Below are 15,545 nucleotides of genomic sequence, written 5' to 3' on the forward strand. Positions count from 1 at the left end.
AGCACTTCTCCCCCGATTGCTCAGTTTGGTCAGCTCTAGGAAAAATGTTGGTGTTTCCAAACTTCTTCCATTTAAGAATGATGGAGGCCACTGTGTTTTTGTTGTTGTTGTTACCCTTGCCCAGATCTGTGCCTCAACACCATCCTGTCTCGGAGCTCTACTGACAATTTCTTTGACCTCATGACTTAGTTTTTGCTCTGACATGCACTGTCAACTGTGGGACCTTATATACACAGGCGTGTGCCTTTCCAAATCATGTCCAATCATTTGAATTGACCAAAGGTGGACTCCAATCAAGTTTTAGAAACATCTCAAGGATGATCAATGGAAACAGGATGCACTTGAGCTCAATTTCGAGTCTCATACCAAAGGGTATGAATACTTATGTAAATAAGGTATTTTTTTATATTTTTTTTATATATTTGTAAATATTTCTCCAAACCTGTTTTTACTTTGTCATTATGGGGTGTTGTGTGTAGATTGATGAGGATTTTTATTTATTTAATTCAGTTTAGAATAAGGCTGTAACGTTACAAAATTTGAAAATAGTCAAGGGGTCCGAATACTTTCTGAATGCACGTATACATTTTCAGAAATGTGGGTAAATTATATTTTATTGTTTAAAGAAATTATTAATCCACCTACAGTCACCCCAAGCCATAAGACTGCTGAACAATTAATCAAATGGCCACCCTGTCACGCCCTGACCTTAGAGAGCCTTTTTTAGTCTCTATTTGGTTTGGTCAGGGTGTGATTTGGGTGGGCATTCTATGTTCTTTATTTCTAGGTTTTGTGTTTCTTTGTTTCTGGCCGAGTGTGGTTCCCAATCAGAGGCAGCTGTCTATCGTTGTCTCTGATTGGGGCTCATACTTAGGCAGCCCTTTTCCCTCCTTCTGTGTGGGATCTTGTTCTTTGTTTGTGTGCAGGAAGTTTACACATCGAAGCTGTTCGGTCGTTGTTATTCTTTATTGTTTAGTCCTTTCTAAGTTTCACTTCATTATTCAATTATGTAGAACTCAAAGAACGCTGCGCCTTGGTCTCTTCCGACGACGACACCCGTTACACACCCGGACTATTTACATTGACCCCCCCCCCCCCCCCCCCTTTGATTTTGTTTTTACACTGCTGCTTCTCACCCTTTATTATCAATGCATAGTCACTTTACCCCTACCTACATGTAGAAATTGTCTCGACTTTGTCTCGACTAACCTGTACCCCCGCACATTGAATCGGTTCTATATTGCCTCGTTATTGTTATTTTATTGTGTTACTTTTATTTAAAAAATGTACTTTAGTTTATTTGTAAATATTTTCTTAACTCTATTTCTTGAACTGCATTGTTGGTTAAGGGCTTTTAAGTAAGCATTTCCCGGTAAGGTCTACACCTGTTGTATTCGGCGCATGTGACAAATACCATTTGATTTGATTTGAAAGATATTGGTGTGTTTTTTCACTATCTAATCATGGAATGGGGTTGTTCAATGACAGATTTTAAACAAATACATGTCTATCACTTGATGGTTTCATTTCAGAGAGACAAGTAATCATGTTTTTTTTTGCTAAATGCTATACTACATGATCAAAAGTATGTGGACACCGGTTGTCGAACATCTCATTCCAAAATCATGGGCATTAATATGGAGTTGGTCCCCCTTTTGCTGGCATAGCAGCCTCCAGTCTTCTGGGAAGGCTTTCCACTAGAAGTTCAAACATTGCTCCGGGGACTTGCTTTCATTCAGCCAAAAGAGCATTAGTGAGGTCGGGCACGGATGTTGTCAGTTGGTTAGGTCTGGCTCGCAGTTGGCATTCCAATTCATCCCAAAGGATTTCGATGGGGTTGAGGTTATGGCTCTGTGCAGGCCAGTCAAGTTCTTCCACAACGATCTCGACAAACCATTTCTGTATGGACCTTGCTTTGTTGGGGAATTGTCATGCAGGAAACAGGAAAGGGCGTTCTCCAAACTGTTGCCACAAAGTTGGAAGCTCAGAATCGTCTAGCATGTCATTATATGCTGTAGCGTTAATCGGGGCAGCTCTAGCAGGGCAAACATTTTACGAACTGGCTTGCTGGAAAGGTGTCATCCTATGACAGTGCCACGTTGAAAGTCACTGTCATCAAGGCAATGGGTGGCTACTTTGAAGAATCTCAAATCTCATTCGTTATTCGTTATTTCGTCACTCGTTATTTCATGGTTTTGATGTCTTCACTATTATTCTACAATGTAGAAAATAGTATGAATAAAGGAAAACCCTTGAATGAGTTGGTGTGTCCAAACTTTTGACTGGTACTGTATATCTGAGGTGATAAAACAAAGACCAGTGTGATTTTATTGTTATAACTGGGCAGTTTGTTTTTTGCTATACTAAAAGTTCGTTTTTTGATTGTTTGATGTTGTGGTCTGTGATGTTGAGTTTTGCAAGATTATATCAGTTGATTATATTCATTACAAGTTTAGGAACCTTACTTTCCAGTTGTTTAATGTTCCTATTAAGACGTTCCAGTTGCTGAGTGAATACGAGTCTAGGAAGTATGGCCATGTGAATTTACAGTAATTTAGTAATTTGCGCTATTTGTAAAATTTGTGTTGTGCTGTATTTTACTTTATTCTATAGTATTCAATTTTTTTGTTCTATGAAATTGTGTATGCAGTGCTCCCTTGAAAAAGAGACACTAGTCTCAATGGTGACTATTTGTCTTTTTTACACAGGGCGCTCGTGTGTGGTTACGCGAGGAAGAACAGTACCTCCCCAGCACTGTTTCCTCTTGCTCTGGAGGAGTGGTGGTTTTCGCTACTGAATATGGACAGGTAAGACCATAACACTCCCCTTTTTAAAGACAAAATGATTCACCCAAGTGAGTTACGATACACATCTGACAACACCTCAAGAATGTGCTTACCTACTTTTGGGGCTGCCAGAATTCTGTATTTATTGGTTGGGATCCCCCTTTTTCCCAACCTTGCCTGCATTGAAAGTATCTGGCAGTCAATATACATAAAATGTTATAAACACAGGGCAGCAGATCTTGGGGAAAAAAAGGAAGAGATGTCATTTCAGAATCTAGTAACCCCTTTTTTAATGCTTTAATGCATATACAGTGGGGAGAACAAGTATTTGATACACTGCCAATTTTGCAGGTTTTCCTACTTACAAAGCATGTAGAGGTCTGTAATTTTTATCATAGGTACACTTCAACTGTGAGAGACGGAATCTAAAACAAAAATCCAGAAAATTACATTGTATGATTTTTAAGTAATTCATTTGCATTTTATTGCATGACGTAAGTATTTGATCACCTACCAACCAGTAAGAATTCCGGCTCTCACAGACCTGTTAGTTTTTCTTTAAGAAGCCCTCCTGTTCTCCACTCATTACCTGTATTAACTGCACCTGTTTGAACTCGTTACCAGTATAAAAGACACCTGTCCACACACTCAATCAAACAGACTCCAACCTCTCCACAATGGCCATGACCAGAGAGCTGTGTAAGGACATCAGGGATAGAATTGTAGACCTGCACAAGGCTGGGATGGGCTACAGGACAATAGGCAAGCAGCTTGGTGAGAAGGCAACAACTGTTGGCGCAATTATTAGAAAATGGAAGAAGTTCAAGATGACGGTCAATCACCCTCGGTCTGGGGCTCCATGCAAGATCTCACCTCGTGGGGCATCAATGATCATGAGGAAGGTGAGGGATCAGCCCAGAACTACACGGCAGGACCTGGTCAATGACCTGAAGAGAGCTGGGACCACAGTCTCAAAGAAAACCATTAGTAACACACTACGCCGTCATGGATTAAAATCCTGCAGCGCACGCAAGGTCCCCCTGCTCAAGCCAGCGCATGTCCAGGCCCGTCTGAAGTTTGCCAATGACCATCTGGATGATCCAGAGGAGGAATGGGAGAAGGTCATGTGGTCTGATGAGACAAAAATAGAGCTTTTTGGTCTAAACTCCACTCACCGTGTTTGGAGGAAGAAGAAGGATGAGTACAACCCCAAGAACACCATCCCAACCGTGAAGCATGGAGGTGGAAACATCATTCTTTGGGGATGCTTTTCTGCAAAGGGGACAGGACGACTGCACTGTATTGAGGAGAGGATGGATGGGGTCATGTATCGCGAGATCTTGGCCAACAACCTCCTTCCCTCAGTAAGAGCATTGAAGATGGGTCATGGCTGGGTCTTCCAGCATGACAACGACCCAAAACACACAGCCAGGGCAACTAAGGAGTGGCTCCGTAAGAAGCATCTCAAGGTCCTGGAGTGGCCTAGCCAGTCTCCAGACCTGAACCCAATAGAAAATCTTTGGAGGGAGCTGAAAGTCCGTATTGCCCAGCGACAGCCCCGAAACCTGAAGGATCTGGAGATGATCTGTAGGGAGGAGTGGGCCAAAATCCCTGCTGCAGTGTGTGCAAACCTAGTCAAGAACTACAGGAAACGTATGATCTCTGTAATTGCAAACAAAGGTTTCTCTACCAAATATTAAGTTCTGCTTTTCTGATGTATCAAATACTTATGTCATGCAATAAAATGCAAATTAATTACTTAAAAATCATACAATGTGATTTTCTGGATTTTTGTTTTAGATTCCGTCTCTCATAGTTGAAGTGTACCTATGATAAAAATTACAGACCTCTACATGCTTTGTAAGTAGGAAAACCTGCAAAATCGGCAGTGTATCAAATACTTGTTCTCCCCACTGTATTGTGAAAACAAGGGATAGACAGGTTTGTAGCTCGTTTATGGGTCAAAGCGCAAAAAATCGAATTAACCAATGGAATTTGAAATTCTAAGGCCAAAATGATCAACTATGTTTAAGGAATATTCAGACTGGGGGAAAAAAGTGTTTTTGTTGTTGCAACGTATAAAGCATGATTTCTCTAAAGAGGATGGTCCTGGAAAGGACTCAAATAAAGGCTGGACACTACTATGCCTATAAAACTCAATATAGGTTACTTGAAGAGTGTTTTTCTTACATGACTGACAATGGTTTACTTGAAGAGTGTTTTTCTTACGTGACTAACAATGGTTTAATGATGAGCACTACAGAGGAGGCAACCAGCATACAGGGAAGAGCATACTGGTAGTGCAGGCTGATACACCCATAAAACGCTGTGGACAGGCTCTTGAAATGCCTGGTTTACTGCTTATTAAACACTCTGTAAGGTCACTTTGAACACCCCTGTGTTTTGGTGTGTACTTTGGGTTATACTTACCCACAACTCAAAACACTGTTGGGTTTGTGATTTAAGGCTGTTGGGTTTGACTCCCTAGAGATCAGTTGCTAACAACACCTTAGAAAGAGGGAATTGATGCCACTGAAGTTCACAAAGTCCTGTCAACGAATTTAGCCACCGTAACGGAGGTGGGTGGTGAACCATGCTTGTGTGAGGATTCACCTTGACTGAAACCTCAATAAAGGAAAGGGGGGTACCTAGTTAGTTGTACAACTGAATGCATTCAACTGAAATGTGTCTTCCGCATTTAACCCAACCCCTCTGAATCAGAGAGGTGTGGGGGGCTGCCTTAATTGACATCCACATCATCGGCGACCGGGGAACACTGGGTTAACTGCCTTGCTCAGGGGCAGAACAACAGATTTTTACCTTGTCAGCTCGGGGATTCGATCCAGCAACCTTTCGGTTACTAGCCCAAGACATGCAGGCTTTAGCTCAACTGGCTAACATTGCCACAATATTACCAATCATTTTTGCCATCTCTTCGATCTAAGCCTACAGGATAGTGTGTGCCCTCGGGTCTGGAGGAAAGAAAAAGTAATTCCGCTACCCAAGAATAGTAAAGCCCCCTTTACTGGCTCAAATAGTCAACCAATCACCCCGTTACCAACCCTTAGTAAACTTTTGGAAAAAATTGTGTTTAACCAGATACAATGCTATTTCACAGTAAACAAATTAACAACTGACTTTCAGCACGCTTTTAGTGAAGGACACTCAACATGCACACTTACACAAATGACTGATGAATGGCTGAAAGTAAGACGATTGTTGGAGCTGTTTAAGTGAGGTTGATATGGTAGAAATTGTGTTTTTATACTGAACAAATAGCATTTAGGGATTGCAAATATGTAATAGCACTGGAATTATCTAATTTACTTACATATGCCACTTTGGAGAGGTTTAGGGACACTTGGAAACGTCCCGTGACCACACTTGACACCACTTACTAAAACATCTGCCCATTTCTAGTTGTTAGGTCTATCAATCCCATTTTTTTCTGATATTGTTCACATTGTGGAAGTCATCTGATGTGTTTCCAGCTCTGGGCATCAATAATTCACTTTTATGTTGTCAATGAAAGATTCCTTTAAAAATAAAAATAAATGTTATTTTGTGTGTGCTTGATCTTATGTATTCTGAACTATGTAACTCCTATCTATCTTCTGATCATTTCCTCATAAACTCCCAGATGTTTTCTTTCCAAATATACCAAGTATTGGCATGTCAGAATCATGTAATTACACATGAATAGCAGTTACTTTTGGGTATGTCTATTTAGGCGGAAATCTAAATTTGGCCATTTCCCAAACTTCGGCGAACTTTAGCCACCACTAGCTAGCAATCAATGGAAGTGATAAAGGCATGTGTTTGCCTTTTAATTAATGGCCAAAACAAACCAAGTATGGAGTTGATTTGAATTGATTTCAGTTGATTTGGCCATGAAATTCTGACAATTGTACACATCCCCCTATCACTCCCATTTAGATGTTTAGCTAATGTGGATAAAGTTAGCTGAATTTTGTAGTGGCTATTTACAGAAAACCGAAGCATGGTTCCTCCTGGCCAGTAGACTACCCTGAGGGTGAGGCAACATCTAACATCAACTTGTAAAATCCCGAACTTCCCCTTTAAACCCGTGTTAATTTTGTCAGATATTTTAGGTATAGTTTTAGTCTTAAACTAAGTTCGAATACTTATACTAACCGCACTAACCATACTATTTGTGACGCAAATTGAGTATATAGTATGCTTATTGGTCATAGTATGGATATAGTTAGTATGCCAAAAGTTCCCGGATGTTGTACTAAATTCGCCAAAATACAAAGTATACATGCAGTAGACACTATTTCTGTGCTTTTAGGGCCCATAATGCAATTCTCCAGAAAATGTGCGTGGTTTTCAGATTTGAAGAAAATGGCGGAAAATATGCAGCCGAAGTCCGACGAGAGCGGATACAAATTCATTGCTTTAACTAATTATGACAAATGTTAAGAAAATGTTGAGCAATGTAATAAAGTATTGACTTTTCAAATAAGTTACGTTACAGATTATTTTGTCTGACAATTTGTTAGCTACGCTATCCTTACGAACCACATAGCATTACAGTATGTACAAGTATGTTAGCTACTTACCTATTGTTAGTTGGCTACTAATACATCAAACTTGCCAGAAAGTATATTTACTATCTGCTACCAAACATTTATTGACTTGATTATTCACATAATTCTTAGCTAAGTGGTATAGTCCTTGTGTGTTTCAATGGGCATTGTTAATCTAATCTATAATAATTAATTGTTAATTAATTATCCTCCAGGCCGGCTCGGTCCTCCCCTCCTGCTCCGTGGCTCGACGACTCATTGCGAGCTCACAGAACAGGGCTCCGGGCAGCCGAGCGGAAATGGAGGAAAACTCGCCTCCCTGCGGACCTGGCATCCTTTCACTCCCTCCTCTCTATATTCTCCTCTTCTGTCTCTGCTGCTAAAGCCAATTTCTACCACTCTAAATTCCAAGCATCTGCCTCTAACCCTAGGAAGCTCTTTGCCACCTTCTCCTCCCTCCTGAATCCTCCTCCCCCTCCTCCCCCCTCCTCCCTCTCTGCTGATGACTTCGTCAACCATTTTGAAAAGAAGGTCGACGACATCCGATCCTCGTTTGCTAAGTCAAACGACACCGCTGGTTCTGCTCACACTGCCCTACCCTGTGCTTTGACCTCTTTCTCCCCTCTCTCTCCAGATGAAATCTCGCGTCTTGTGACGGCCGGCCGCCCAACAACCTGCCCGCTTGACCCTATCCCCTCCTCTCTTCTCCAGACCATTTCCGGAGACCTTCTCCCTTACCTCACCTCGCTCATCAACTCATCCTTGACCGCTGGCTACGTCCCTTCCGTCTTCAAGAGAGCGAGAGTTGCACCCCTTCTGAAAAAACCTACACTCGATCCCTCCGATGTCAACAACTACAGACCAGTATCCCTTCTTTCTTTTCTCTCCAAAACTCTTGAACGTGCCGTCCTTGGCCAGCTCTCCTGCTATCTCTCTCAGAATGACCTTCTTGATCCAAATCAGTCAGGTTTCAAGACTAGTCATTCAACTGAGACTGCTCTTCTCTGTGTCACGGAGGCGCTCCGCACTGCTAAAGCTAACTCTCTCTCCTCTGCTCTCATCCTTCTAGACCTATCGGCTGCCTTTGATACTGTGAACCATCAGATCCTCCTCTCCACCCTCTCCGAGCTGGGCATCTCCGGCGCGGCCCACGCTTGGATTGCGTCCTACCTGACAGGTCGCTCCTACCAGGTGGCGTGGCGAGAATCTGTCTCCGCACCACGTGCTCTCACCACTGGTGTCCCCCAGGGCTCTGTTCTAGGCCCTCTCCTATTCTCGCTATACACCAAGTCACTTGGCTCTGTCATATCCTCACATGGTCTCTCCTATCATTGCTATGCAGACGACACACAATTAATCTTCTCCTTTCCCCCCTCTGATAACCAGGTGGTGAATCGCATCTCTGCATGTCTGGCAGACATATCAGTGTGGATGACGGATCACCACCTCAAGCTGAACCTCGGCAAGACGGAGCTGCTCTTCCTCCCGGGGAAGGACTGCCCGTTCCATGATCTCGCCATCACGGTTGACAACTCCATTGTGTCCTCCTCCCAGAGTGCTAAGAACCTTGGCGTGATCCTGGACAACACCCTGTCGTTCTCAACTAACATCAAGGCGGTGACCCGTTCCTGTAGGTTCATGCTCTACAACATTCGCAGAGTACGACCCTGCCTCACGCAGGAAGCGGCGCAGGTCCTAATCCAGGCACTTGTCATCTCCCGTCTGGATTACTGCAACTCGCTGTTGGCTGGGCTCCCTGCCTGTGCCATTAAACCCCTACAACTCATCCAGAACGCCGCAGCCCGTCTGGTGTTCAACTTTCCCAAGTTCTCTCACGTCACCCCGCTCCTCCGCTCTCTCCACTGGCTTCCAGTTGAAGCTCGCATCCGCTACAAGACCATGGTGCTTGCCTACGGAGCTGTGAGGGGAACAGCACCTCCGTACCTTCAGGCTCTGATCAGGCCCTACACCCAAACAAGGGCACTGCGTTCATCCACCTCTGGCCTGCTCGCCTCCCTACCTCTGAGGAAGTACAGTTCCCGCTCAGCCCAGTCAAAACTGTTCGCTGCTCTGGCACCCCAATGGTGGAACAAACTCCCTCACGACGCCAGGTCAGCGGAGTCAATCACCACCTTCCGGAGACACCTGAAACCCCACCTCTTTAAGGAATACCTAGGATAGGATAAAGTAATCCTTCTAACCCCCCCCCCCCTTAAAAGAGTTAGATGCACTATTGTAAAGTGGTTGTTCCACTGGATATCATAAGGTGAATGCACCAATTTGTAAGTCGCTCTGGATAAGAGCGTCTGCTAAATGACTTAAATGTAAATGTAATGTAATGTAAATGTTAATTCTGGCTATCTACTCCGATTTCAGAGCACTCTCACGCAGAATAACTGATGAATTTACGAACGTTCAACACCCGCTGAATATGGTCGGTGTCAGTAAATGTCTGCAAAATAAAGAGAAATTAAATTATTGCCTGCAACACAGTTACAGTCACCAATGCTCTAGATATCATGAAAATAGCCTTACCAGCTCTGCTAGAGAGAGTAAAATGGTCAGAGTGAGGTGTTCTCTCATTTGTTTGGAAATAGCTAGCCAACGCTAGCCAGTTAGCTTGGGTGCTGTTGAACGCTCAGATCAGCGCTACTCCTCGGCCAGTGTGTCCAGTGTGTGCTCTGAACGCTTCGAGAGCGAAATGCTCTGAATTTACGAACGGACAATCTAACAACGCTCTGGATTTACGAACGCCCAGAGCACGCTCTGGCACTCCAGATTGAATTTACAAACACACCCGAAATCTTTAAATATTTAGCTAGTAATTTGTTATGCTAAAAAGCTAGCAAAAGGTTACATAGCAACAGCATCAACTTCCTATAGACAGGCAAAGCTCTAGTACGCTCAACTGAAACGATACCGTTAGTTTACAGTATACTAAAATAAACTAATGGTATATAGTATGTAATATATACTCATTAAGTATGCAAACTCAGCAAAAAAAGAAGCGTCCCTTTTTCAGGACCCTGTCTTTCAAAGATAATTCGTAAAAATACAAATAACTTCACAGATCTTCATTGTAAAGGGTTTAAACACTGTTTCCCATGCTTGTTCAATGAACCATAAACAATTAATGAACATGCACCTGTGGAACGGTCATTGTCCAGGTGGGAAAAGGCATTGTGGAGTGCGATAGAGATTGCATCATCTGTGGATCTGTTGGGGCGGTATGCAAATTGGAGTGGGTCTAGGGTTTCTGGGATAATGATGTTGATGTGAGCCATGACCAGCCTTTCAAAGCACTTCATGGCTACGGAAGGCAGTGCTATGGGTCATTAGTCATTTAGGCAGGCTACTTTGGTGTTCTTGGGCACATTAACTATGGTGGTCTGCTTGAAACATGTTGGTATTACAGACTCAGTCAGGGTCAGGTAGAAAATGTTGGTCAGCGCATGCTCGGAGTACATGTCCTGGTATTCCGTCTGACCCTGCGGCCTTTGTGAATGTTGACCTGTTTAAAGGCCTTGCTCACGTTGGCTACGGAGAGTGTGATCACACAGTCGTCCAGAACAGCTGATGCTCACGTGCATGCTTCAGTGTTGCTTGCCTCGACGCGAGCATATTTAGCTTGTCTGGTAGGCTCGTGTCACTGGGCAGCTCTCGGCTGTGCTTCCCTTTGTGGTCCGTAATTGTTTGCAAGCCCTGCCAAAACGACGAGCGTCGGCGCCGGTGTTGTATGATTCAATCTTAGTCCTGTATTGATGCTTTGTCTGTTTGATGGTTCATCGGAGGGCATAGCAGAATTTCTTATAAGCGTCCAGGATAGAGTCCCATTCCTTGAAAGCGGCAGCTCTACCCTTTAGCTCAGTGAGGATGTTGCCTATAATCCATGGCTTCTGGTTGGGGTATGTACGTACAGTCACTGTGGGGACGATGTCATCAATGAACTTTTTGATGAAGCCAGTGACTGATGTGATGTCTTCCTCAATCCCGGAACATATTCCAGTCTGTGTTAGCGAAAACATCCTGTAGCTTATCATCTGCGTCATCTGACTACTTGAGCGAGTCACTGGTGCTTCCTGCTTTCGTTTTTGCTTGTAAGCAGGAATCAGGAGGATAGAGTTATGGTCAGATTTGCCAAATGGAGGGCAAGGGAGAGCTTTGTTCGCATCTCTGTGTGTGGGGTAAAAGTTGTTTTGAGTTTTTTTCCTCTGGTTGCACATTTAACATGCTGGTAGAAATTTTGGTAAAATGGATTTAAGTTTCCTTGCATTAAAGTCCCAGGCCACTAGGAGCGCCACCTCTGGATGAGAATTTTCTTATTTGCTTATGGCCTTATACAGCTATGAAAAATATAGATAAACTCTCTTGGTAAATAGTGTGGTCTACTGCTTATCATGAGATACTCTACCTCAGGCGAGCAAAAGCTCGAGCCTAGGCTATAAAACATTGGCTACAGGTTAAACAATTTAGGCATACAGCTCTTTTATTCCCATTGTAACCTTAGGATTGGGGTAAATAACATTGATTCCCATAAATAGGGTACAATCTGAGCTTTCGAACAATGCCAGAAATATTCCTGTACTCCTAATATTCATAAAATTTATATTTCCAAATCTTTTCAAAAACAACTGCACTCGCATTTGCGGACCGCAATAACGGCAACACAGATGTGATCAAATAAAAAATGCCCTACATGAAAGTAAGAGAAAGTAAACATTATTGTTTTTAATTTAGGTTAGTTACAATTGAAGTGTCCTTGCTGCGCCTCAGTTCAAAAGATTGACGAGTGACTGAAGTGACCGCCCAGGAGCTGGTGGGAGAGCCGGGCATGTTAATTCTGCCAATGAGAGGATTGCATTAAATATTCTGCAAAGCCATGCATGCTTATGATTGGACAAAACAGATGAAAAGGTGCTTCATGTCAAATTGACTGTCCGTTAGACTCACATGGAATTCTCATCTTGTCACATTTACGTCAACTAAAATGAAAATAATTGTGTTATATTAATTGTTTATTCAATGCATCTTGTCTCATTATCTTCATTAGTTTTCGTCAGGGAAGATATGTTTTGTCTTAGTTATTGTTGACAAAATTAACACTGCTGTAGCACTTTCCTGCAATCAGATGACCAAGTGGCCTCATGGGTGAAATGTTATTCATATATTAATAAACACTTGTTTTTATTTTTTACACAGAAAATCCGATGTTTTTATGTCAAACAGCTTTGTTTATATTTCAGTCTCCTGTGAGGTATATAAAGTGTAAATTTGGGATGCAAACTCAAAATGTAATACATTTCAACTCTATATCTGACATTGTACAGGTGTCTTCTTTCTTATAAGCCCATAACCATTTTTGTGAGGTGTTTACTTTTGTTCCACAGTAGATTTGTTAAAGACTACCAAGAAACACTGTGTGACCCTGTTTTAGCTCACTGTAGTAAAAGGTTAAAAATGGTCTATCCGACAATGACCTCAAGGCCATTAACCAGCTAACAATATGTGTTAGGTTTTATATCAGTCTTGGCTCAGCACAAGGCAGTGTTTCACGGTCAATCCCTTTAAGGGCTTAAGGTGTCTCACTGCTGTCAGGTTGACTCACACATAGAGCGGTTTAGTTGGTAGATATCATGTAAAGATGTCACAGGCACTCTGCTGGGGTATATGATTTAGGTCAATTATATTGGCATTGTCTGTTTTACAGGAGAAATGAAGCACAGTAAGAATTGTTTATGATATTGAGTTGTTATTCCATGTAAGAAATGCCTTCCTAATACTGTATACATACAGTTAACTGAATGGGTATTGTTTGTGTAAGAGATTGAGGTAAATGCAGTGTAAAGGGAACTTTTTTATGTCTGTTTCTTATCATGGAACAGCGTTGTAAAGGATATTGTACTGGTGTACAACACAGGGGCTCAACTTTGAACTTTAGAAGAGGGGGGGGGCATAACCTGGCGGTGGGTCTGGGTGTCCTCCCTCAGAATTGTTTTGGGCATCTACAACTCATTTCCTGCATTTCTACTAGGGCTGTCACCGACAACACCAACAAAAAATTTGTCGACCACAAGAAGTCGTTTCTTCGATTGGTCTAAATTTTTAAACGTGTATTTTTCCATATATGTTTTAAGAAAATCAACTAGGCTATAAGTACTGAATTTGTCTGATGCTTTAATCCGGCTGTTGCATTAAATAATTAAGACACAAATGACTCGAGAGAGTCAGAGATCAAGATAGCCTAACCAGAAAGAAAAAAACTGTTCCGAACCCTCCTCCCGCTGCGGCTGGCCTTCACAGATTCTGCCGTTATGCTCCTGAAGTTGTAGGTAGTAGGCTACACCAGCGGCCGGCAACCTTTTCCATTTGGAGGGCCAATTTATCTTAACATTTCTACCAATCTGAGTGCCAGTTATGATTTTCATATGCAGATGTTCGTGGAACAGTTAAATTAAATGTATAATAGTCTTGTATATCAAGATCATTGTCTGTGGTTAATCTGCAATATTCCCGCACCAGCTGTAGGCTATTTATGCAAGGGATAAGAAACAATCAGGTATTTTAGGACGTTTCCACTGGATCAGATATTACATTTTCCCTTTCATGCGGAGTGGTCATTGAAACGGAGAGATCTGGAAATATTGTTCAAATACTTTTAGGAATTATTGTGATTCTCAGTAGATTCTAAAAACAGTCTTCATTTACTTGCTGTTTGAGGTGAAGAAAAATATACTTCAAGAAGCTGCACAGTTTATTAGTGGTGGTGAGTTAAGACAATGATAAATATTATCAGATATCTCCAAATTGGCACATTTATAGGCCTACATTTGCACGCAGGTCATGTAGACTAGTCCTACTTTTTTTTTTTTGCCCTTTTTCTCCCCAATTTCGTGGAATCCAATTGGTAGTTACAGTCTTGTCCCATCGATGCAACCCCCGTACGGACCTGGGGGAGACGAAGGTCTAGAGCCGTGTGTCCGCCGAAACACATCCCTGCCAAGCCGAACTGCTTCTTGACACAATGCCCACAATCAATGACACGTGTATGTGACCAACACAATTTGATTCGATTTAAAATTGACAAAACTCATAAATATAATTTTCACTAGTGCAGCACAGGTTATGAGATCTTCAAAACACATGTCCACTCCAACAATGAGAAATGTAAATGACTGTAATAATAATACAATAAAATGAACACCTGCCACCTGCGGGTCGATATTGGTATTGGTGGGTAAGATGTCTGTTTCACCAGCCACCTTGGCGGTTGGTCACGGCTCCACAGCGTGAGCATTTCACTCGCATTTGTGAATACAAATAGTAATGTATGATCTAATTTGTAGCAAAGTAAATGCTGCAGTAGCTGTTTTCAAAGTATTTCTGCCATTTTGTTTAATAGCTGGTAAAGTCAACAAACTACAAATCCTGTCTCACCTCGAGCTGCAACACTGCCTGGCAAGGGGCTGTGCGCATGTAGAGAGCTGAGTGAACGATTCATTTTTAGAAGTGCTGTGCACAGGTATAAGTTGGTCTAATTTACTTGAAATGAAAGTCTACTGAAGTGGGACTTTGTCCTTGTCTTTCTTGGCTATTTACATTGTTTTGTTCACATACTAGGTTGTTTTTCTATGTTTGAGTTTCAACTGATAGTGAAGAGAAGACAATACAGCTATTAGTCAGACTCTCACTCTTACATGGACATGACTCTCCAGTAGTGTTACCACGGTAACCTCCCTCCCTTAAAGGGCCAGGTGAAAATGTTTGTCTCATCTTGATATTCTGGTTAAAAGGCTCAGGTCACAAAAAAATGGTATGTTAAACAATATACCACATGACTTCTTACTAGTAATACATGTTTGTTTTTGAAACATTACAAAGCATGCTCATCTGTTTTTTGTTTTGTTGGTGTAATTTTAGCTGGAGAAAATATGGTAATTAAACAAAAAGTACATTTTCAGGCCCTGATAATACATTGAATGTATTAACAGAAATTACTGTAACCAAACAAACATTGTAGATTAGAAATTATGGGAATTAACCTTAAATATAGGCTACAACTGGTGATCTATATATATATAGGGAATTGATAGACACAAACAATGCACACAAGGAAGTTATGAGACAATGAATACCCATGAAATGGAGGGAGAGAGCACATTCTGGAGAGAGAGTCACAATCCCCATATTCTTGGACTGTGTCATCCCTGTG

The 15,545-nt window shown here is 42.0% G+C and overlaps 1 protein-coding gene across 1 annotated transcript in view; it reads left to right on the top strand.

Annotated features, from left to right (window-relative positions):
- The window catches only part of myo10 (myosin X), a 271,259-nt gene that overhangs the window by 68,489 nt on the left and 187,225 nt on the right, over nucleotides 1-15,545 (top strand). Inside the window, exon 2 of the mRNA XM_071362598.1 lies at nucleotides 2,709-2,807. Within this exon, the coding sequence (XP_071218699.1) occupies nucleotides 2,709-2,807 (99 nt within the window). The remainder of the gene's footprint in view (nucleotides 1-2,708; nucleotides 2,808-15,545) is intronic.

This window comes from Salvelinus alpinus, chromosome 23, assembly GCF_045679555.1.
Source record: "Salvelinus alpinus chromosome 23, SLU_Salpinus.1, whole genome shotgun sequence".
Taxonomy (NCBI): domain Eukaryota; kingdom Metazoa; phylum Chordata; class Actinopteri; order Salmoniformes; family Salmonidae; genus Salvelinus; species Salvelinus alpinus.